The following is a 26,357-nucleotide window of genomic DNA, read 5'->3' as shown; positions in this document are numbered from 1 at the left end:
CTCGTGTGTTTGGCGTCCGTGTCAAAGGACAACTGAATAACATTATTTGCTTTTTAGTATATTGCAATTCCCCACCCATGGACTATAATAAACTCTTCCAAGAAGATTAAAAATATATATTCGAACTCCATATATAGGAATGGACTCATTCAAATTGCTGTTTATCGGATATGACGTTAACATTTCCATGGCAACGTCGGTATGATTTCCGTCGTACAAAATTCTTTAATATTTTTTTCTATTAGCGCAGGCTATGTCGAATATAGACGTCACATGTAAAAAAAAAAACTTTTGAATCTCACGTTTATATTCTTTAAAGTAAAACTGTCCAATTATGAGAGTGAACCAATCTGCATCTTAGTAATAAAAGTAAATACTTGTTAACGAGATGTGATCTTTACTTAGAAATTCTGCTCTAGTTTGTTCATATTGATATCGTATAACCACAGTCTAGTATATATACAGTCACGAAGCTTGATTTGTGAGGGTGCTAGGAACAATAGACTGTGCTGGTACTATTTCGCATTGTCTGTAATGATGCGATATTAGCGATCCTAGTGGTTAGCAACTACAGTATCTATGGATGCATATTTATGACGTAATGAGCTTCGTGACTGTATATACTAGACTGTGGTATAATTAGTGTTGGATCTAGCTTGTTCAAATCGGCATCTCTCCTTCTCATACGACTTAGTATATGGAAGTCGCGAATTTTAGCCACCCAAAACAACAGGAACCATTTGCGCTTAAGCAATGCTCTACTACTACTACTACATTATTTAACCCTCGACATTTACCCGGGTTTTTTTCTGACCCCACACCATATTTTATTGCTAATATCTATAATATTCATATACTCCGAAACGTTCCAGTAACCTAGATATGCTATCCTTGGTTATTTTAGTTTCCTTTACAATTAAAATTATTATTACATAATCACATATGGATTTTTTTTTTCATATTTATTGCTTGGGTTCGTGGATAGTCTCAGGTAAAGAACATGTCTTCATTTTGTAGTCACAGTATATTTATTTTGCAGTGATAGTGTTTTATTTTCAAGCAAAGTGAACATGTAGTTTGAAAATGAATATCTTAAATAAATACGGCACAAACTGCCATGTAGGATATGGGTGAAAAGTTGTAGGTTCAAGAGTAATAATTTTTTGTATTTGTAAAATTAGGGTCTTATTTTTTCTACTGTAGCAAGTGATGGGGCTAAATTAATCAATTAATTGTCTAAACATAATTTAATACTTGATGTAATAACTATTTCATTGTTGTGTTTTATTTCACGGAAAGTGAAAGTGTTCCCTGATAAAAATATACAAAAACAGATACAGAAAAACTACTCTCCCATTAAAGTAATGTAATGTAATGTAATTAATTCTGTATATATAGTGAGTATAGTAAATGCAATAAGAACTTTGAATTCGCATATATATTAAAATGCATTAAGCTATAAAATATCCTACTTATTTACAACAAATATTTTTTGGGTCAAAAAAGACCCCAGATAAGTAGCATGAGATTCTAGAGCAGCTAAGTTACGAGAGTTAAATAGCAATCTAAATACATATTTAGCAATCATTTATGCACAATTTGTGCGCTTTATTATTATTATTATTATTATTATTATTATTATTATTATTATTATTAAATACATATTGAACTGTATGGCAGTTTATATTGCTACTGTGATTCTTTATTAGCAATTATTGTAGTACAGTAAAACCCTTCGTAACGGCACCCAAATAACTGGCAATACCAAAACAACAAAACAACGGCACTTTTGGCTGGGCAAAAAAAAAAAAAGTTTAAATCTGCCAGAGTAAGTTTTGCCACATTAGGAAGTATGCACGAACTTTCATTTTTAGTGAATATTCGAACCTAAAATTAGTGTATTATTTGTGTTGTGTTTTTAATAAAGTAAATTCATACAATTTTTATGTTTATTTAGTTATGTTCGGGCCGTCAGTGTTGCCACATTAGAAACTTCGCATGAACTTTAATTTTCAGTGAATATTCGAAACTAGAATTAGTGTATTATTTGTGTTCTGTGATGTGTTTTAATAAAGAAAATTCATACAATTTTTATGTTTAGCCTATTTAGTTATGTTCGGGCTGTCAGTGTTGCCACATTAGAAAATTCGCACGAACTTTCATTTTCAGTGAATATTTGAACCTAGAATTAGTGTATTATTTGTGTTATGTGATATATTTTAATAGGGAAAATCCACACAGTTTTTATGTTTATTCAGTTATGAGCAAGTGGTAGAGAAATAAGCTTCATATGGCTGCAGTTTCAATATTTGGCACCATGAAATACGAACTTTTTATGTATATAGCGATATTTATTCAATTATTCGGAAAAATATCACATCCGGAACTAGCCTGGCCCCTTCAGTGTCGGTTAAGAGGGATTCTATTGTAGTTTTTGTTCTGTTAATGTTAAATTTTAAACAGGATTGAATTTTTCGCCCATTGTCAGCTCATATAATTTATGTTTTATATTTTTACCGTTAACTGTCCAGATTAACAGTTCTTCATAAATTGATAAGATATCAGTGCGTAATAATACTACGTAACTAATATAGTATATCTACGTACCTTACAAATTGTCTAACGAATAACTAGTCTGAATTTCTATTAGCCTAATTGTCCACATTATATTGATATACAGTCAATTTCGGTTACAGTGAATCTCTGCGGACCAGCATATTTCGTTCACTATATCCGAGGTTTACTAAAACCGAAGTGTCTGTTTTTATACTACTGATGTTGCTGTATACACAGTATTAATGTCCTTTTGGGTCAGACCACGTTCAACATCAGTACTAATGTTTGCTATATCTTCTAACTTAAACACTTTACGCTTCAACATCCTGATATTCACACTTCGAAACTTGAATCTAATCTGGCCATATAGGCAGCAGGCACTGACCGATTTCGCACCTCTTCCGTCTAGACCTAGAGGCATGCTACTGTGTACTCGGCCTTGGAATTTCCTCGGATTCACTTTTACAAAGATGCAGAAGGAAGTGTTGAGGACCATTATACTGTAATCCTTCTTGTGTTTATCCTTTGGTCATCACTCTACTCCCTTTTACTAAAGAAAACATTTCTCTTCCTATTCTTCTAATAACCTCTTTTAAAGGGATCAGAACTAATCCTTCCTTTATCCCTCACTGCATACACTATTCCCTTTAACATGTTTCAAGCTGTCCAGGAAGCTGAACGAATCCTTTGTCTTTCAATGCGCTTAAGGAGTTGAAGGTTGAGATTTTGTTGTGAACATATATTCTTGGAAGGTATAGGAGAAAGAGTTTCCTAAAATACAATTTTGGCCATTTTAAAATTACATTTCCTTGGGAAAGTTATAGTTATAGGTTCACTATAACCGAAGCGAGTGTTCACTATAAACGGAAATATTAATGTACTTTTTAACGTATGTGGGTCGGTATCAACAATTTAGTTTCACTATAGCCGAATGTTCACTATAACCGAGTTCACTATATCCAGAGTTGACTGTATGTAAAAGAAACTGACAACAGCGTACATTTACAATGAATATTATATTAGGCTTAAGTATAATGTAGTCTAAATTATTTTTCGTCTGAACTGCAACTGGACATTAGTACAAATAGCACTGAAATACGCTGAGAAACGTACTTCCCGATAATAAAATTATAAATTTCCCAAGTACATCTTGAATTTTGTTATCTGCAAGGACAACTTTGTCGTTGAAAGATAAATCACATGTATAACAAGATAGAATTCCTTGGTCGATATTGTTTGTTGACGTAAGTGGTTCTAATTGTTATCTTAAAATTTAAAATTAACAAAACATATTTGTCACATATAATTATAGATTAAGCATTATCTGAGAAAGCGACAGAATATCATGATATTGGTACAGTGATTTTCAGATTAACGGTATATTTTATCAAGATGACTTAGTAAAAGTAGCTGAAGTGCTCTGATAAAGTGGGTTTTTTAGTGCTATATCGTGAATGAATTACTACAAGCTATAAATTGACCTGATTCAATTTTCTAAGACATTCTGTCGTCTGTCAGCAACATGAAGACATTTGTGGCTTTGGCTCTTCTGGTAACCTTCGGCCTTATGGTAAGCAATACTAAGTCATTTTGATTTCGTAAAAAAATATTTAGTAAACAGTATTTCACATTTCAACTTGTAACAATTACACTTATTAAATTTGTGAATTAAATAAGTACCGCACCTTCAAATTTTGTGTCCAGGCCGTAAAGCAATAAAAAGGAATAGGCTATAAACCTTAAGCAAGAGCTCAGTATTGTTTATTCGAACAATATATGTGAAAATAAATATTATTAAATATAAAATTTTAAAACGTCATTTACGTACCAAAATTCAGAAAGATTATTCTGAAATTTTGCCCGGTCATTCTGTAATCAGGCATAAAATTTTATGGTTAGATTTCAAAAGAACAGGTATAAACATATGATACTTTTCATACTTTCATTCTATAATGCAGGGCCGTCCATAAAGGAGGACGGAAACCACTCGAATTGGGAAGACCGGGAGCGAGAGATCCGGGCCCATTTTTTTTTTTAGGGAAAGAAGACGCAAAATATTCACAAAATTTTTTTACATAAAAGAAGAATTCTGCTAAATCGTATATTTCTGAAATAGTAATTATGTTTGAACAAGCTTTAAGAAGGAGGTTAATAACATTTTCTTAGCTTGTTGTCCTAATAGTGTATTTGAATGATAGAATTTAAACTTTCATTAAAATATTGGCAAGGGGGAGGTCCCTGACAAATGTTCGTGGGGAGGGGATGGCACAATTCCTATGGGTGACCTGTATAATAAATGTGAAATAATATTCTGGGACAGTTCATCTGAAGTCAAACATGTTTTTAATTACAAAAGAAAGCCCTAAGAATAATGACAAGTATGCATAAAGGACTTCATGTAAAACGATTTTACAAATTTTAGAAATATTAACCTTAGTTTGTGATGATATTTAATACTAATAAAACATTCATAATTTTAATACATGACATAAATCACATCTCGATCTACCTTCTGTCAGTCTTAGCTATTATAAAAATAGTGTTTCCTGTTCATGTATTACGGTCTTCAATGCACTGCCTAATAATCTTAAAACTCTGAAAATGCTCAGAACAGAATTAATCACATTTCTGAATATTCATACCTTCTAATCAACTGATGAATAAATTGTTGATGCTTGTAAATTCAATTACTCTACTTGCTATGTACAGTATATTTTTGTATAGCCACTAACATAGCTCAGTCGGCAGACTCACTTGCCTATTGATCCGGAGCTGCGCTCGGGCATGGGTTCGATTCCCGCTTAGGCTGATTACCTGTTTGGGTTTTTTCCTGAGGTTCCTCCCAACCATAACACAAATGTCAGATAATCCATTGCGAATTTTATGCTTCACCTCATCTCCCGCACCCAAAAAAACTTCAAATCTTGACTTGTTTCACATCTTAAAACTTCAAAGCTGAAGTAGATCAATAAATTAAATACAATGAAAACATTAATGACGGTGTAGGCTTATTGACCTTAATCTAGTTCTGTTATCGAAAGAGGCTTGGTTTTATCTCCATGAGTATGGAAAGACTAAAACAACATTTACCGGTACTGGAGCTCCGAAAACTCAACCCTCCGTGATGAGAAAATGGTATGTTACGTTATGAGAGGATAATACAGCCCATTTCTTAAACTCTTTAACATTCTGAGTATTTGGAAATGATTTTGCGTCTCCCTTTTTGTGAGTTAAAGGCAAGGGATTGTACTTTAACGGTTTTCAACAATATCGCAGCAGCATAGACGATTATTCTATGGACAGAGTTTATACAGAGTACGAGGACAGAATTATCTGCAGGAATGTGTGGCCACCTCGATCACCCGGTCTAAATCCCTCCACGCCAGAGACTTTTCGGAGTTGCCCGATTCTCTCCTAAATGTAGCCCCATTCTGTCTCATCTAAAATACAATTCATGGATGTCATGCACCAATTCCCTCAGGATTTAATTGTAAACACTGGTGTTTGGTAGCTCTGTTCCTTTCGTGCAATGGAAGTACAACTCCTTGTCTCACTTACAGACTGCGGACTGACTTAAATTCAAATTACACACACACACACACATACACACACACACACATATACAGTGTTCTGCCCAAGGGCAAGTTTTCACTGCAAACCCAGTTTTCTCCAATGCCTTCCACTTAGTCTTCGTGTATGATCCACATATCTTAATGTCGTCTATCATCTGATATCTTCTTCCGCCACGAACTCTTCTCACGTTCACCATTCCTTCCAGTGCATCCTTCAATAGGCAGTTTCTTCTCAGCCAGTGACCCAACCAATGCCTCTTTCTCTTCCTGATCAGTTTCAGCATCATTCTCTTTCCAACACAGCTTCATTTTTCATTCTGTCTATCAATCCTTCTCCATATCTACATTTCAAATGCTTCTAGTCGCTTCTTCACTTCGTCGTAATGTCCATGTCTCTTTCCCATACGATGCCACATGCCACACAAAGAAACTTCACTAGTCTCCTCTTCAGTTTTTTGTCCAAGGTCCGCAGAAGATGCTCCTTTCTCTATTAAAAGATTCCTTTGCCATTGTTATACTCCTTTTGACTTTCTGGCAGCAGCTCATGTTATTGCTTATAGTAAACCCCAAGTATTTGAAGCTGTCCACTTGCTCTACTGCCTCCTTTAGTATTCGCAATTTTATCTTCTTTATGAATTAATGTTACAAAATTTTCTCTTACATGTCCATCTTTGTATACCACCCTTTAATGTCTTTTGGGAACCGTATTTAAAACCATTACATATATTAAATCATCATTACTCTTCTAAATTAAAGCTTTCACTAGTTCAATCATGGTAGAAACTGCTCCAATGCGGGGAATGATTAAGTTGCCCAATTTCGACTTCAAGCTATAAGTTATACAACATCGATGATGCTGCAATCTTGTGGAAGTTTATTATTAATGAGACGATGTAGCTTACATCATCTTACATTTTACAAAGCTGGGATCGGAGGACTAAGAACAGAGGAGTCATCATATTCAATTGAGGTGGTCAGAAACAAAGAGATACAAGTGATACTTCTAAGAAGATGAATTAAGTGCATCCAGGGCAAGTTGAAACATCTAAAATTTTAGTGGCAATGAGATGTCTTTTTAACCACATCACACACTAAATTTTAAATAAAGAATTTAATGGAAATTACGAAAGCTTAAGTATTTTCAACCACATTTTCTAAAAAAAATAATTTAAGACCACTTAAACCACTTTGCTTCGGACCACCTCTATTAAAGTATAATACCGTACTTTATGCGAATGTAAATATCACAGACTTGTTGATAAATTTGCTTATGCCTATTCCAAGATAAACTCCATAAAATTGTTATTTTTAAGATTTCATATGCCGATAACTTGAATCTGATCTGATGTTTCAACAGGCCGAAGCCCGACTCTACCCAGGATTACTGAAGGGAATCAAACCAGGTAAGTTGATATCGTGGCTTCAGTTTTCAGTATTGCTAACTTAATTGTAAGAATATTATGAGGACTATAAAGTTGAGCTTTCCATTAATTAATTTTTATTTCTTCCTCTTTGTTTCAAATTCAGTTGGTAAAGTGCACGTGCGCGACGCAAGTTCTAGAATCACTAATGGTCAGACAGCAAGCCGTGGCCAGTTCCCCTGGCAGGCCGCTCTCCATGTTGACAACTCCTGGTTCTGCGGAGGATCTCTCATCTCAAACGAATGGGTCCTTACTGCAGCGCATTGCATGTTAGTACAGACAGCCATCAATTTTTAAAGTATTGTTTTGATTATTCATTTGTCTTGTAATTGCATATTAAAACATGAAATGATCACTTATCACATAAACAAAGTTTTTACATATTCAATGACGTTTTTAAAATAATATATACGTTTGTTTCTGAAATAAAGGAGAACAGTTCTCATTCTTACAGGCAAAGTAAGGCAGAAACAAGGGGTGGGAATATTTATAAGGGCATTCTTTAGCTCGTGAAACCAAATGTATGCGTGCGCTAATGAACATAATAAGAACCTGCTGGTCTTTTTTCCGAAAGTAATTTTCTCCTACTTCCTGTTTACCGAATACAAATTTTACGAAGGAAGATTTTCGAAAGGCAATAAATCCGAATTTATTAGAACTGCATTGTATTCACTGATATATTTTATAAGAGTTTCTACATATCTGCAAAAGCTGAATTACATTTCAACAGTAGTAACTGATAAAATCATTACAGCGTAAAATTGTGTCCTAACTGGAGAGGGTACTGTAATCGACGCCCTTCTTCCTTATAAGCTGGATATGCAAAAACTATATATTTTTTATCCTTTTCTGAATTTTTAGTTACTTCTTTCGCGGCGTTGCTTTGATTCTTCATACCAATCCGAATTCATATATCACGACTTCCGAATCACCCTGTTCTTCCTGTAATTCTAGCAGCAGAATAAATGTCTGGAGGATGTCTCTTCAATACTAATTGAAATCTATTGGTGAAGAATGGGTAGAACGGAGAAAAATTCGGGTTCGAAACCGGGTTTTCAGCTCTACGTGTTGACGCTTTATCCACTAAGCCACACCGGATTCGAGTTCCGATGCAGGATTGAGTCCCGGTGCCGGAAAGAATGTGTCACTTAACATAACTTTTCATACACGAAAGAATAATTTTGTGAATATTTCGTGTCCTCCTCTGCATAAGAAATAACTCAAAATTAGCCTAATCCCCTACCCCATTCGATTGGTTTTCATCCCTCCCTTAGGACGGCCCTGTGTGGAGCTATAATATTGTGTAAGTTCTTTTGTTCTAAATAAAATCGTAACGAGAAGATTAAAAAGTATTATCTCCGAGTCATCTTTAACACCTAGGCAGTATATTCTCTCCTTAATCTATACTAATAATAAATCTGTAGCCGAAATTTTTCTGGTAATTTTCGATTTTCCAAAACTGATTGGTCCTAACATATATAATTAACCACCCTGAAACCGAAAATCGCTTTTGCGAAATTTTTGTTTGTCTGTCTGTCTGTCTGTCTGCCTGCATGTTTGTTACCTTTTCACGCGATAATGGCTGAACGGATTTCGATGAAAATTGGGATATAAATTAAGTTCGTTGTAACTTAGATTTTAGGCTCTATGGCATTCAAAATACATTATTTAAAAGGGGGGGGGTTATAAGGGGGCCTGAATTAAATAAATCGAAATATCTCTCTTATTATTGATTTTTGAGAAAAATGTTACATAACAAACGTTTCTTTAAAAATAATTTGCGATAAGTTTTATTCCCTGAAAAATTTTGATAGGACTGATATTTAATGAGATAAATGAGTTTTAAAATTAAAATAACTGCCATCTAAGGGCGTGTAATGAACTAAAAAACAAATGACTTCTTCTATAAGGGGCCTTGAACAGCAACAATCGAAAGCTATGAAAGATAGCCTACAGAGAATGAAGTAATATCGGAAGCTAAATTAACCGATTTGTATAATTAATTATTATTTCACCATTGGAAAGTGTAGTTTCTCTAGATGGACATAATATAATATATATAATATAATATAATATAATATAATATAATATAATATAATATAATATAATATAATATAATATAATATAATATAATATAATATAATATAATATAATATAATATAATATAATATAATATAATTTAAGTTATTTGAAGGGTTCACAACCATAGTAGGCCAAGCGCCATTTACTGAATACGTAGAAAACAAGGGTTAAAATTAAGTTATTACCATAATTCAATGGAAACCTATAACAAGTAAAATAAAATATACACATTAAATCTAAATGATGTCAATCTTCATTAAACTATGGTTGCATGTAATAAAAATTAAGAAACATGTTAATGGAATTGTCATTGCACCAAATGAGTGTCTCTGGACCAAAATGATCGCATTTTAATTATTTGGATGCAATTTAAATTAAGTAACATATTAAACGATTTATCCTTCTATCAAACACGAATGTTCCCTAGATCAAACGTCCTATTTTAATTATGTAATTACTTTATATTTATTTCTAACGGGTACAGCGGAGCGCACGGGTACGGCTAGTTTATAATATAGCTAGAATTGATATTAACAATACATATTTATTCCTTATGAAATATAATTTTCTTGAACAAATTAAGCCATGAAACTAAACTACCATGTTTTTCCTGCTTAAAAATATTCAGTACACGGGTATCATTATCTTCTCTAATAAATTTATTGTAACAAAGAAACCAAACACCATTATTCCTATTGTTTCAGTGGTTCTACATATCGAATCACTCTGGGAGCTAATAATGTCAATAGCCCTGAGTCTGGTTCCGTAAGTGTCAGTTCATCAAGCAGTATCAGACATTCGGGTTACAACAGCGACACTCTTGCTAATGACATCGGTCTAGTGAAAATTCCTTCTGTGAGCTACAGCAGTAAGTATTTTAATTCTTACCCTATAACACACACAGAACGCAAACAAATTTAAATAAATAAGTTCTGAAATGAAGATCATGGTTAAAATGATTTCAGGTACGACAATAATTTAACTGCAGGGTTTAAAAGCATAAATATATTAAAAGAAATACATTTCAGGGACGAAAGTAATTAAACAGGAGAGTGTAAAAGAATAAATATAGCAGAAGAAACACATTTCAGGACGAAAGTAATTTATTGTAAGTGGAGAATCTAAAAACATAAATATATTAAGAAATACATTTCAGGAAGAAAGTAATTTATCTGAAGAGTGTAAAAGCATAGATATATTAGAAGAAATACATTTCAGGAAGAAAGTAATTTATCTGAAGAGTGTAAAAGCATAGATATATTAGAAGAAATACATTTCAGGAAGAAAGTAATTTATCTGAAGAGTGTAAAAGCATAGATATATTAGAAGAAATACATTTCAGGAAGAAAGTAATTTATCTCAAGAGTATAAAAGCTTAGATATATTAGAAGAAATACATTTCAGGAAGAAAGTAATTTATCTGAAGAGTATAAAAGCTTAGATATATTAGAAGAAATACATTTCAGGAAGAAAGTAATTTATCTGAAGAGTATAAAAGCTTAGATATATTAGAAGAAATACATTTCAGGAAGAAAGTAATTTATCTGAAGAGTGTAAAAGCAGATATATTAGAAGAAATACATTTCAGGAAGAAAGTAATTTATCTGAAGAGTGTAAAAGCATAGATATATTAGAAGAAATACATTTCAGGAAGAAAGTAATTTATCTGAAGAGTATAAAAGCATAGATATATTAGAAGAAATACATTTCAGGAAGAAAGTAATTTATCTGAAGAGTGTAAAAGCATAGATATATTAGAAGAAAAACATTTCAGGAAGAAAGTAATTTATCTGAAGGGTGTAAAAGCATAGATATATTAGAAGACATACATTTCAGGACGAAAGTAATTTACCTGAAGAGTGTAAAAGCTTAGATATATTAGAATAAATACATTTCAGGAAAAAAGTAATTTGTCTAAAGAGTATAAAAGCATAGATATATTAGAAGAATTACATTTCAGACGAAAGTAATTTATCTGAAGAGTATAAAAGCATAGACATATTAGAAGAAATATATTTCAGGAAGAAAGTAATTTATCTGAAGAGTGTAAAAGCATAGACATATTAGAAGAAATACATTACAGGAAGAAAGTAATTTATCTGAAGATTGTAAAAGCATATATATATTAGAAGAAATACATTTCAGGACGAAAGTAATTTATCTGAAGACTGTAAAAGCATAGATATATTAGAAGAAATACATTTCAGGAAGAAAGTAATTTATCTAAAGAGTGTAAAAGCATAGATATATTAGAAGAAATACATTTCAGGACGAAAGTAATTTATCTGAAGAGTATAAAAGCATAGACATATTATAAGAAATACATTTCAGGAAGAAATTAATTTATCCGAAGTGTGTAAAAGCATAGATATATTAGAAGAAATACATTTCAGGACGAAAGTAATTTATCTGAAGAGTGTAAAAACATAGATATATTAGAAGAAATACATATCAGGACGAAAGTAGTTTAACTGGAAAGTCTGAAAGCTTAATTATATTAGAAGAAATACATTTCAGGAAGAAAGTAATTTATCTGAAGAGTGTAAAAGCATAGATATATTAGAAAAAATAAATTTCAGGAAGAAAGTAATTTATCCGAAGTGTGTAAAAGCATAGATATATTAGAAGAAATACATTTCAGGACGAAAGTAATTTATCTGAAGAGTGTAAAAACATAGATATATTAGAAGAAATACATATCAGGACGAAAGTAGTTTAACTGGAAAGTCTGAAAGCTTAATTATATTAGAAGAAATACATTTCAGGAAGAAAGTAATTTATCTGAAGAGTGTAAAAGCATAGATATATTAGAAAAAATAAATTTCAGGAAGAAAGTAATTTATCTGAAGAGTGTAAAAGCATAGATATATTAGAAGAAATACATTTCAGGAAGAAAGTAATTTATCTAAAGAGTGTAAAAGCATAGATATATTAGAAGAAATACATTTCAGGACGAAAGTAATTTATCTGAAGAGTATAAAAGCATAGACATAATATAAGAAATACATTTCAGGAAGAAATTAATTTATCCGAAGTGTGTAAAAGCATAGATATATTAGAAGAAATACATTTCAGGACGAAAGTAATTTATCTGAAGAGTGTAAAAACATAGATATATTAGAAGAAATACATATCAGGACGAAAGTAGTTTAACTGGAAAGTCTGAAAGCTTAATTATATTAGAAGAAATACATTTCAGGAAGAAAGTAATTTATCTGAAGAGTGTAAAAGCATAGATATATTAGAAAAAATAAATTTCAGGAAGAAAGTAATTTATCTGAAGAGTGTAAAAGCATAGATATATTATAAGAAATACATTTCAGGAAGAAAGTAATTTATCTGAAGAGTGTAAAAGCATAGGTATATTAGAAGAAATACATTTCAGGACGAAAGTAGTTTAACTGGAAAGTCTAAAAGCTTAATTATATTAGAAGAAATACATTTCAGGACGAAAGTAATTTATCTGAAGACTGTAAACGCATACATTTATTAGAAGAAATATATTTGAGGACGAAAGTACTTTAACTGGAGAGTCTAAAAGAATAAATATATTTGGAAGGACCATAATTTTAATTAATGGAAACAAATAAAATTTATATAAGAATTAAAACCAGTACCAACTTTGTTAAAACAGCGAAGAGTGTATTGTTAATTGGAATTCCAGATATTCCAGATTTCGGTATTCTTGTTATTATACAAAGGGGAAAAGTGGAATTAACAGTTTTTTGATCACGAAGTCACTTTTCCTCTTTCCTGAAATGTAATATAATGTGTATATTATGTATGTATGTATTTATTCACACTGCAATGGGTATATACCCGGTGGCAGTGGTAACTAATTACACTCAGTAAATAATGTCCTAAATAATATCTTTATAATCTTTCCAGATTACATCAGCCCTATTAGTCTGGTCCCACGCTCCGATCAAGGCAATTCTTTTGCTGGTGAAAGTGTTCGGGTCAGTGGATGGGGAAAGAATTCTGACAGTGAGTATGATACTTTATGGCGCTACTATTTTAATTTAAAATACTACATCATTCTGATATATATATATATATATATATATATATATATATATATATATATATATATATATATATATATATAGCCGAACAACGGAATGTTGCACCAATAAAAATGACATTTACCTTTCCCCTTAAAACATTAATGATATGTTTACGAAACTTAAGCACAAACCATTTTGAAAAAAAAAGTACTAATTCTGTTCTTAAGACGAATTCTACAGCACTTTCCAATAGGTTTCAACTACTTATATAATAGTCCGAAGGTATTACATCCAACTACAATCCTAATTTTACATTTGGGTTGCCAAATCTTGAATTAATGCTCACCATACCATATATTCTATTGTGATTCCAACGAGAGTTGAGGTTTGACAGGAATAATAGCATTATGCTTCTATCACTCAACATTCATCTGCTATTTATTATACCTGCTTTCGAAATCAATCCATAATACGTAAACGTAGGTAAATCTTTAATATCTAAAACTGTACTTTCCATTTTTAACCTGTTTTCCTTATTCATAGATTACAATAATTCACAGATTCAAGATACAGCATGTTATTGTAGATTGTAGATAAATATCAGCATTAAAAATAAGAGACAGTGTCCATAAATAGCATTGGTTGCAATAGCAACATAATCAATTTATAGCTCTTATAAATTCCCAAAATTACGATGAGTAATTGCACTGATCTGTGAAATATTACTGGTACATCATTGGGGAGCATCAGTTGACTATAGCAAACCTGTATTTCGCAAACTTATATAGAAAATCAACAACATATTATGTTCAATCGTAGTAATAGCCTACCCAAAAAGAGAATGTTCATTTACGAATAAAATTTCGTAACATGGTACATATTTTAAGTATCATCTAACATATGAAATACGTACTTATAAATATTCCAAATATTAGCTAACACCACTACAGCTTAATACAAGCTTAATCTCTAGTATTATAAGCTAATTCTCTGCATAAGATAGAAGAAAAGCTCGAGTCTTTGCATTAATATTAACAGCCAAGTTATTTGGGTCCATACTGCATTTTCTCTAATATAAAATAGGGATAATTCTGTAATTGCATAATATTTCATGAACAACAATTTTATTGCACACAGTTATTTTCTATTTAAAAATGCACTGATGGTGATATAATTTGTTGCATATTTCAGGCGCTTCAGGTATCACTGCACAGCTTCAGTATGTGGATCTCACAGTGATCACAAACCAAGAATGCAATTCAGTCTATGGCATCATCACTTCTGGCATGCTCTGTGTCTCCACTCCTGGTGGTAGGAGTACTTGCAGTGTAAGTAAATTATTCAAGCTTTAGTTCAGAGTTGCATTAGCAGCTAGCATTTAGTTAGAAATATCATATTAGAAGCTATACATTAGCATCTAGTATTTGCATAGAAATATTACATTAGCAGCTAGTATTAGGATAGAAAGACTACATTATCAGGTAACATTTAGATAGAAATATTATATTAGGAGGTATACATTAGCAGCTAGTATTTGGATAGAAAGATTATATTATCAGGTAACATTTAGTTAGAAATATATTAGGAGTATACATTAGCAGCTAGTATTTGGATAGAAAGATTACATTATCAGGTAACATTTAGTTAGAAATATATTAGGAGATATACATTAGCAGCTAGTATTTGGATAGAAAGATTACATTATCAGATAACATTTAGTTAGAAATATATTAGGAGGTATACATTAGCAGCTAGTATTTGCATAGAAAGACTACATTATCAGGTAACATTTAGTTAGCAACATTATATTAGGAATTATACATTAGCAGCTAGTATTTGCATAGAAAAACTACATTAACAGGTAACATTTAGTTAGAAACATTGTATTAGGAACTATACATTAACAGCTAGTATTTGCATAGAAAGACTACATTATCAGGTAACATTTAGTTACAAACATTATATTAGGAACTATACATTAGCAGCTAGTATTTGCATAGAAAGATTACATTATCAGGTAACATTTAGTTAGAAACATTGTATTAGGAACTATACATTAACAGCTAGTATTTGCATAGAAAGATTACATTATCAGGTAATATTTAGTTAGAAACATTATATTAGGAACTATACATTAACAGCTGTATTTGCATAGAAAGACTATATTATCAGGTAACATTCAGTTAGAAACATTATATTAGGAACTATACATTAGCAGCTAGTGTTTGCATAGAAAGATTACATTATCAGGTAACATTTAGTTAGAAACATTATATTAGGAACTATGCATTAGTAGCTAGTATTTGCATAGAAAGATTACATTATCAGGTAATATTTAGCTATAAATATTATATTAGGAGCTATATATTAGCAGCTAGTATTTCGATAGAAATATCATATTATCATCTGGCATTTAGTTAGAAATATTATATTAGGAGTTATACATTAGCGGCTAGTATTTGGATAGAAATATTACATTATCAGATAGCATTTAAGCTTAGTTAGAAATATTATATTAGGAGCTATAGATTAGCAGCTAGTAATTGGATAGGAATATAACATTATCATGTAGCATTTGGATAGAAATTTTACATCAGCAGCCAGTATTTGAATAGGAATATTACATGAGCAGCTATTAGATAGAAATACAGTTAAACGTGTTTTTTGAACTGCCATTGATTATTTTATATAAAACTGAGTTCTACGTCGTCCTTGATTACCTGAATGAACATTTCCATGAGAGAGTACTCTCCAATAGTTAACCTTAACGATTTGATGAACGTGGCACAATTTTGGTCACCATACTTTCTGGAATTAAATAATTTCCTTTATTGCCTCTAAGGTTTCCCGAAGGAAACACCTACAGAAATAATCCACATCCCATTGAAGACCTAAAATACTGTTTGTAATTTTATGGAGAGTATCTCTAAACAAACATTAGCTCCAGTAGTAAAATCTTCGGCAAACGTTTGTAAAGAGTGTTGGATTCAAAACTATCACATATTGAAAATACTGTGATTTAAACTCCCAATTCTATAACGTTGCATGATACCAAAATTATTTGTATATATGGAATGAATAGAAAGATATCTACAATTGAAATAAAGAGTATTTTTTGTAATGACCCTGTACTTCTCTGAATTAGAAGTTTTCGTCTGCATACAGATGTAGAAATAGATAACTATTAATGTTTATCTTGAAACCATTCAAAATAAATATCTTCTCTGTTACAGGGTGACAGCGGCGGCCCCCTTATCCATTCCCAGAATGGTGGTTACGTTCAAATTGGTGTTGTGTCATTTGTTGCTTCTTCCGGTTGTGAATCGGGCTTGCCTGCTGGTTTTACCAGAGTGACCAGCTATTTGGACTGGATTCAATCCAACACTGGCATTGCCACTAAATGATTGACAGTACACTGACAACTACGATGCAAATATAACATCTTGCATGTGTACGAAGGGTATAATGTGAAATTCAATATGTACAAAAAACGAAATACTGTGATGTATTAAAATGTTTGATACAGAAAACTAGTTTTATTTTTTCTCAACATCCTACTATTAAATATGTGCTCCTATATCCCATTCAAAATCTTTAGCACAATTTCATAGGAGTAAACCTCGAGTCATTCCTAACACAGTTATTATACAGGGACATCGTTTTATTTTTACTAAAATTTTTAATATTAACCTGTCTATACCTTTAGAGAACCGGAAACACCGTTCGCTACCCCCTTCCACGGCTGGAGTTCGATGATACTGGCGTAAAACACAAACACATCACTTTACTAGGTATAGGAGGGAAGAAAAGTAGTTCGTCCATTTACGTAAACTAGAAAATATCGCAGTTTTGAGTTCGATAATTTTCATTAGGTTTTTATTTAATCAAAATGCAGTACTGTATTAAGAATAAGTGTTTTTATTCACGAACTGAGTTATTCATGCGAACGTATTCATTATGCAGTGTATATTATACTGTCTACAACACATTAGCGTACAATATAGAGAATGAAGTTCAATTGAAAAATAATCATAATATGGATATTTAAACACATTTTTGAAAATGGTGGCCGTTCATTTCGATACAGGCTTCAGTTCTTTTGTGCATATTAACGCACTATAGACTATTGCATCTAATTCTAATTGCCAGTTTCGTCCTTCGTACTAGTAACTCATGTTGAAATAATTCTGTACCTACTCTATAACAGAGTACCTTACGTACTGTAAATTCAATCTTCACTTCTGCCCGACCCGCACAGATAAAATTACTAAGACATGCTATCTACTGCAAATTAAGCTTTCAGGAATAACTCCCTGTAAAGTTAATTTGAATAATTTCGAGGGAAAAATTGTTCCGGGGCCGGGTATCGAACCCGGGACCTTTGGTTAAACGTACCAACGCTCTCCCACTGAGCTACCTGGGAACTCTACCCGACACCGATCCAATTTTTCCCTCTATATCCAAAGACCTCAAAGTGGGCTGACAACCGTCAAGCAACCAACATTTGAGTGCACACTAACTCTGTGTGACTTTAAATTGTGGTTTTCTGTTACGTACAGTGACGTGTATTATGCAAATTAAGCTTTCAGGAATAACTCCCTGTAAAGTTAATTTGAATAATTTCGAGGGAAAAATTGTTCCGGGGCCGGGTATCGAACCCGGGACCTTTGGTTAAACGTACCAACGCTCTCCCACTGAGCTACCCGGGAGTTATTCCTGAAAGCTTAATTTGCATAATACACGTCACTGTACGTAACAGAAAACCACAATTTAAAGTCACACAGAGTTAGTGTGCACTCAAATGTTGGTTGCTTGACGGTTGTCAGCCCACTTTGAGGTCTGTGGATATAGAGGGAAAAATTGGATCGGTGTCGGGTAGAGTTCTCGGGTAGCTCAGTGGGAGAGCGTTGGTACGTTTAACCAAAGGTCCCGGGTTCGATACCCGGCCCCGGAACAATTTTTCCCTCGAAATTATTCATGCTATCTACTGTCCGTCCAAGTGGTTATGCCGTAGGATCGTAGAAATCACGGACAGTTAATTACTTAACGAGGCCCTTTTATTTAAGTTATTTTAAACAGTTGTATAATATTACGTAAACGTCCAATTCCTAACAAATTAATATTTTCAGAAAAGAGCTAAGACAGCCAGCTTTTACAGAGGGGCGTGCAGAAGCAGGTGGGGGAAATCGGGATGCGACGTAGGCAAACGAACAGTACCTGTGCGAAAATATGGTTCATTATTGAAAGCACTTTCGTCACTGGAAAACGCGAACATATTTCTGGAACGTACTATACTCACTAACTCAGTGCTGTTTACTATATGCACCCTTGATTCTGTCTGGAGAACAGTTGGAACTTCATTAGTAGAAGGAGTGGGAGTGAAGTACATTCAAAAACTCAGGTGCAATAAAAATTGAAGTAAAAATAAAATGATGTCCCTGTATAATTTCAAGAAAAAAATATATTAGTTGATACGCAGGCGAGTCAGTCAGTAAGCTACAAATCGATGTAGAGATCTACATTTTTCGATGAAGAGCCTGAAGATATCACCTCTGGTTGCCAGTATTAACCCGGTGTCAACTGGCACAAGGCAAACAAAGCAGCAGTTGCAAGATGGTGGCACCTCTGCACGAGTGTCCTATTGCCGTGTATCGCTGCAATGTGCGATTTTTCTGGGGAAAACTTCTGGCGGTGAAGGTTAATATTTATAAGCAAATTCTGCCCGTGAATTGTGAGCATTTCTCGTCGTGTCAAGCTGTCGACAATTGGGTGCAGAGGTGGTATGAAAAATGGAGAAATATCGAACATCTTGGACAAGTCCCAGTGCAGATTGTCACGGAAGCAAATGTGTAGTAATTTGTCAATAATCTGATCTAAGCAGTTAGGATACTCAGACTTTATGAGCAGAGTTAGGAAGGTGGTACCGAAACTATTAAGTTGTATGAGCTTGGACTATATCTCTACCGAATGAATAGTAGTAATATGAGTCTAAACGTCAACAAACCAGCACAACAAACATGTACATTGGGGTGGCCACAGAACAAGAAACACAATAAGAATTTAATGTAAAAAGACACTAATTGTCAATTAGAACCTTCGTATCTATGTGAAGATTAATTTTGGTCCTACAGAATTTGTCTGTTATGGTAACAATTATGTTATTAGAGGAGAAAAAAATCTTTACATAGATTCTTCGCCCAGCAGTGAATATACTGTGGAATCCCGGCCACAATTGAGTGTGCTCCTTGTATAATAACAATTGACTTAATATATGTCAAACATGGAGTAAGGCCACAAAGGGAAAAACTTTACACTCGAGGAGGAGGATTCGATCCGGTGCTGTGAACTTCGGCGTAGCTCAGTGGTACATAGAAGTTTTCTTCTCTAACAGCAGTTGGAATCTTTGTCATTTTCAGTTTAAAGTAATTTACGTATAAAAATAAGAACTCATATACACAGTGATATGACCCTAGACTTGTTACAGTAGTTATTAATGTACGTTGATTTTCAGTTTATCAAAATAAATAATCCTATGTTCAGAACAAAAAAAAAAACTATTTGTATGTAAATGTTCCTTCTACGTCACAAGACGTGACTGAAGCAAATCTGAAATATGATACAGTATTTCTTAATAGGCTATATCAAGTGAACAATAGCTTTGTGAATCTAATAGTACATCTCGTATGTGGCACAACATATTAAAAGTCATAATTATGGTCAAGGATACTTTTCATACTTGCTTTCAGCACTGTTGGGACTTATGTGGATTGAACAGTTGAACAATATATTATTCTTCAACATATCTCACGGTTTCAATCTTTTCACACTTCTTGATTGCAGCAGAATAGACAATTCAATATTGTTTGAAGGGACATTGCAAAATACCAACATAATGTCCATACTGAAAACAATTATGTATACTTGACTAGGTTCTGAAGAAGACGGTTCTGTTCATTGCTGTATTTCCCATGTAAAGAGAGCCATTTCAAGTGATTTGTCACAGACAGTGTTCCTGAACTACTCTACGTTTCACAGATTAAATTTTAACATTACACAATTTCCTGTAAAGTGATCTTCCATTTCTTACTATGAACACCAGCATATTCATGAAGTATTGTATTCAACTTCTTGCGATTGGAGAATTTAACTTCGGTCACGTTCAAAACCGCTCATTAAACTACACAACTTCACTGCGAACGTTAGTACGTGATTAAACTTTTTCTCTACCATCATCCACCCATAGTTGCGGATATACTGGAGTTGTTTATATGAACAGAGTATAGTATGCTAGTGCAATAAATCTACATACCTGCTGCACTAAACCTGAAAACAATGTTTTGGTACTAACTTCCTAAGATTGGTTATGAGTCTTAGGTTCATTATTACCAGCCGGAGACAAATCAATCGTTAATAGTAGACTGATGCAAATGTGCCGCCATCTCGAAACTACAGCTTCTTTGTTTCGTTTCTGCGCACATTGACACACTTCATCCAGAGCTGATAGTTTCTTTGTCAGTAGCCACGCCCCCTTTGTCAATGGCACCGCCTCCTTTCTCAATGGCCTCACCTCCATTGTCAATCGCCCCGTCCCCTCTTCGTCAATGGCCCACCTCTTTATCGATGGCACCGACCCTCTTCAACTTTGGTCCTGCCCCTCTTCATCAATTGCACCGCCCCTTTGCCAATGGCACCGCCCCATTTGCCAATGTCCCCGCCCCTTTGCCGCTGGCCCGCAACCTTTTGCAACCTATTTATCAGTGGCCCCACTCCCTTTGTCATTGACCCCGCCCTCAGCCAATGGCTCCGCCTCTCCGTCAATGGCTCCGCCTCTCCGTCTATGCCTCCGCCTCTCCACCTATGCCTCCGCCTCTCTGTCAATGACCCCGTCTCTCTGTCAATGCCTCCGCCTCTCTGTCAATGACTCCGTCTCTCTGTCAATGACACCGTCTCTCCGTCAATGACTCCGCCTCTCTGTCAATGACTCCGCCTCTCTGTCAATGACACCGTCTCTCCGTCAATGGCTCCGCCTCTCTGTCAATGACTCCGCCTCTCTGTCAATGACACCGTCTCTCCGTCAATGGCTCCGCCTCTCTGTCAATGACTCCGCCTCTCTGTCAATGACACCGTCTCTCCGTCAATGGCTCCGCCTCTCTGTCAATGACTCCGCCTCTCTGTCAATGACCCCGTCTCTCTGTCAATGCCTCCGCCTCTCTGTCAATGACTCCGCCTCTCTGTCAATGACCCCGTCTCTCCGCCAATGCCTCCGACTCTCTGTCAATGACTCCGCCTCTCTGTCAATGACACCGTCTCTCCGTCAATGTCTCCGCCTATCCGTCAATGACACCGCCTCTCTGTCAATGACTCCGTCTCTCCGTCAATGACTCCGCCTCTCTGTCAATGACTCCGTCTCTCTGTCAATGACCCCGTCTCTCCGTCAATGGCTCCGCCTCTCTGTGAATGACTCCGTTTCTCTCTCAATGACTCCGCCTCTCTGTCAATGACCCCGTCTCTCCGTCAATGGCTCCGCCTCTCCGTCAATGACTCCGCCTCTCTGTCAATGAATCCGCCTCTCTGTCAATGACTCCGTCTCTCTGTTAATGACTCCGCCTCTCTGTCAATGACCCCGTCTTTCCGTCAATGGCTCCGCCTCTCTGTCAATGACTCCGCCTCTCTGTCAATAACCCCGTCTCTCCTTCAATGCCTCCGCCTGTCTGTCAATGACTCCGCCTCTCTGTCAATGACTCCGCCTCTCTGTCAATGACTCCGCCTCTCTGTCAATGACTCCGTCTCTCTCTCAATGACTCCGCCTCTCTGTTAATGACCCCGTCTCTCCGTCAATGGCTCCGCCTCTCCGTCAATGACTCCGCCTCTCTGTCAATGACTCAGTCTCTCTGTTAATGACTCCGCCTCTCTCTCAATGACCCCATCTCTCCTTCAATGGCTCCGCCTCTCCGTCAATGAATACGCCTCTCTGTCAATGACCCCGTCTCTCCTTCAATGCCTCCGCCTCTCTGTCAATGACTCCGCCTCTCTGTCAATTACTCCGCCTCTCTGTCAATGACTCCGTCTCTCCGTCAATGACTCCGCCTCTCCGTCAATGACCCAGCCTCTCCGTCTGTGCCTCCGCCTCTCTGTCAATGACTCCGTCTCTCCGTCAATGGCTCCGAATCTCCGTCAATGACTCCGCCTCTCCGTCTATGCCTCCGCCCCTCCGTGAATGACTCCGCCAATTCCCAGTGGTCAAATCCCTGTATATTGATAGAAACTTCCACTTAATCTAAAAAAGATTCCCTTTATTTAAAAAAATAACTAACTTTTGCGAGTATACACAGATTTTGATGTTTCTACCATGACTCAAAGTCATCAAATTTTTCTCAACCTTGAACGATTCGAGCTGTTTTGTTTAAACGCCATTAAATGGAACTGCTAAGGTTTTATATCAAATGTGTTTTCTGTACTCAAATATTTTTAAGTTCCGAAGTTCGACACTGAAGCACAATTGTACAGTCTATTATACAATTTGTGAAAGAAAAATTTAAAATTGTTTGGATACATGAAAAGAATGGATGCAAATAGGTTACCAAGGAAGAATGTGTCAAAACTGGGAAGAAAACATGGTTGGAGGGTATTATTGGTATGATAGAAGCCAGTGGATTGTAGGATGGTGACTGGAAAGATAGAAATTAACAGAGGAAGAAATTTTCAAATGTACAAAAATTGAACACAGGAAGATTTAAGTTATTTACGTTTAAAACCTATCCTCCTGAGACCTGAGACATTGAAGGAAGAATATTTCTCCGTGAAACGCACTGTAACCAATCGGATGTCTTACTTTCACAGTTTCTTTCTTCACTATAGAACAGTTTGTTTGCATTCTTCTTCAATCGGTACAAAAGATAACCGGCTAACATTTCAATCAATTTACTTTTTTCATAATTATTTCCTTTAAGACTTCGATTTGACTGCCATTGTTAACCCCGCCCGTAAATTTTAAATCTTCTGATACTGTTGTCCTAACTCCTTTTCCAGTTTCCGAAATAAATACAGTGTATAATAAATGATTCCTCATTAGTTTCAGCGCGTGCGATATATCACACAAACCTCAGATTCTACGCCCAGATGTCACATCATTTGAAATATGTCTGACTTAATTAATTCCTAAGTCTTTCCGTAGTCTCTGGTTTTGAGGACCCATGTCACTAACGAAAGCACGTACCGTCATTTCTCGTAACTATGGTCCTGGAACATAACTATGGTCCATTCAAATGTTGTACCTCGTTTATCTATATTTTTGCTGTACTTTAGTTTGAAATCAAGTCACTGCAGCTGTCTACGAACGGTCTATGATACTTCTACAATGTACTTTGAATGATTCTATCGTAGACGATATTTGTGTTCCAGGAACATAGTTATGGGAAATGACGGTACTTTAGAACCAAAGGCTTGTAAAGAGATTATTTTTTTATAATAATGAAGGCGTGATAGTACAATCAAACATATAATTCATTGACTGCCTCCATTTCCCCGTCAAACTAGGAGCAAGTATGACCTAGCCATAATTTTACTGTATGGCCCATAGAAACAGTTCCTTGTTGGGTCCACTGCCTATTTTCATTCTGTCGTAACACAAGACCACATTTTTCTCCATTTTAATTAAAGCCTGGCGGACATTCAGTTGTCGAAAGACGTTTACGTAAAGTATGTGCACTGGGTAAGGGGTAATATTCTTACATATTCTAAACGTCTTTTTGAAATTGCATGAAGTGTCACAACTACTGAAATATCGTACGATGAAAGAGTAGTGGAACGGAGAAAAATTCTCTCCGGCAACGGGATTTGAATCCGGGTTTTCAGCCCTACGTGCTGATGCTTTATCCACTAAGCCACACCGAATTCCCATCCCGGTGTCGGATCGAATCGTCTCAGTTTAAATTCCACCTCTTGGGTTCCCTGTAGTGGCCTGCCCTCTGCACTACGTCATAGCTGTCTATGAACGTAGGACTAACGTCCACATATGTGCTGAGGTGCACTCGTATGAGTGACTGATTGGCCGGGATCCGACGGAATAAGCGCCGTCTTAAATCACAAAGTGATTTACGCATATCACATATATTATTTTAATGTACCAAGTACATATGATGTTTCCATGCAGATATTGTGCGTCATCGTACGATGAAAGAGTAGTGGAACGGAGAAAAATTCTCTCCGGCAACGGGATTTGAATCCGGGTTTTCAGCCCTACGTGCTGATGCTTTATCCACTAAGCCACACCGAATTCCCATCCCGGTGTCGGATCGAATCGTCTCAGTTTAAGTTCCACCTCTTGGGTTCCCTGTAGTGGCCTGCCCTCTGCACTACGTCATAGCTGTTTATGAACGTAGGACTAACGTCCACATATGTGCTGAGGTGCACTCGTATGAGTGACTGATTGGCCGGGATCCGACGGAATAAGCGCCGTCTTAAATCACAAAGTGATTTACGCATATCACATATATTATTTTAATGTACCAAGTACATATGATGTTTCCATGCAGATATTGTGCGTCATCGTACGATGAAAGAGTAGTGGAACGGAGAAAAATTCTCTCCGGCACCGGGATTTGAACCCGGGTTTTCAGCTCTACGTGCTGATGTAGTGCACTATGACGTAGTGCAGAGGGCGGCCACTAGAGGGAACCCAAGAGGTGGTACTTAAACTGAGACGATTCGATCCGACACCGGGATGGGAATCCGGTGTGGCTTAGTGAATAAAGCATCAGCACGTAGAGCTGAAAACCCGGTACCGGAGAGAATTTTTCTCCGTTCCACTACTCTTTCATCGTACTATGACGCAGAATATCTGCATGGAAACATCATATGTACTTCGGTACATTGAATAATAAATAATATATTTAATATATACTGAAATATCGTTACTGTCCCAAAATTTAACATGACCCACGAGTTGCGGTTTTACATTGGCATTTTGGAAAATGTTGTTCATATTTAACGAGAAATTATTTAGATTTTGAAAGTAATTTCTCAAGTTCTGAAATGTTTTGTTCCAACTGCAATATTTTATCATTTGCTACTTGTACTTCTTTTTGCAGTTTATCGTTCATTGCTTGAATTTTTATAACTTTTAATTTATTTCCCTAAGGTATTTTCACTTCGAATATATATATATCCAGGGACATCATTTTATTTTTACTTCAATTTTTATTGTACCTGAGTTTTTGAATGTACTTCACTCCCACCCTTCTACTAGTAAACTTCCAGCCGTTTTCAACACAGAACCAAGCGTATACAGTCAAAGTCGCCTTACGGTCATAGTAAACACAAACAGTACTGAGTTAGTGAGTATAGTACGTACCAGAAATATGTTCGCTTTCAATATTGAATCATATTCTCGCACAGGTACTGTCGTCCGTTTGCCTATGTCGCATCCCGGTTTCCCCCATCCACTTCTGCCCGTCTCTTTGTGGCTGGGCCCTTACCTCTTTTCTGAAAACATTATGTCTACGTAATATTATACAATGTTTAAAATAACTTAAATAAAAAGACCTCGTTAAGTAATTAACTGTCACGTGATTTCCCCCCCCCTTCTACGACCCTGCGACAAAACCACTTGGACGGACAGTAAATAGCATGTCTGAATAATTTTATCTTTTCGGATCGGGCAGAAGTGAAGATTGAATTTACAGTACGTTAGGTACTCTTTTATAGTTATTTCAACATGA

The 26,357-nt window shown here is 35.2% G+C and overlaps 1 protein-coding gene across 1 annotated transcript in view; it reads left to right on the top strand.

Annotated features, from left to right (window-relative positions):
• Positions 1-3,977: 3,977 nt before the first annotated feature.
• The window catches only part of LOC138704388 (transmembrane protease serine 9-like), a 42,119-nt gene continuing 19,739 nt past the window's right edge, over positions 3,978-26,357 (top strand). The window contains exons 1-7 of the mRNA XM_069832216.1: positions 3,978-4,126; positions 7,486-7,531; positions 7,656-7,818; positions 10,336-10,499; positions 13,520-13,618; positions 14,830-14,966; positions 16,872-17,039. Of these exons, the coding sequence (XP_069688317.1) occupies positions 4,079-4,126; positions 7,486-7,531; positions 7,656-7,818; positions 10,336-10,499; positions 13,520-13,618; positions 14,830-14,966; positions 16,872-17,039 (825 nt within the window). The 5' untranslated portion in view covers positions 3,978-4,078. The remainder of the gene's footprint in view (positions 4,127-7,485; positions 7,532-7,655; positions 7,819-10,335; positions 10,500-13,519; positions 13,619-14,829; positions 14,967-16,871; positions 17,040-26,357) is intronic.

Source organism: Periplaneta americana, chromosome 8 (genome assembly GCF_040183065.1).
Source record: "Periplaneta americana isolate PAMFEO1 chromosome 8, P.americana_PAMFEO1_priV1, whole genome shotgun sequence".
NCBI lineage: Eukaryota > Metazoa > Arthropoda > Insecta > Blattodea > Blattidae > Periplaneta > Periplaneta americana.
This window is presented reverse-complemented; position numbering and strand designations above follow the sequence as displayed.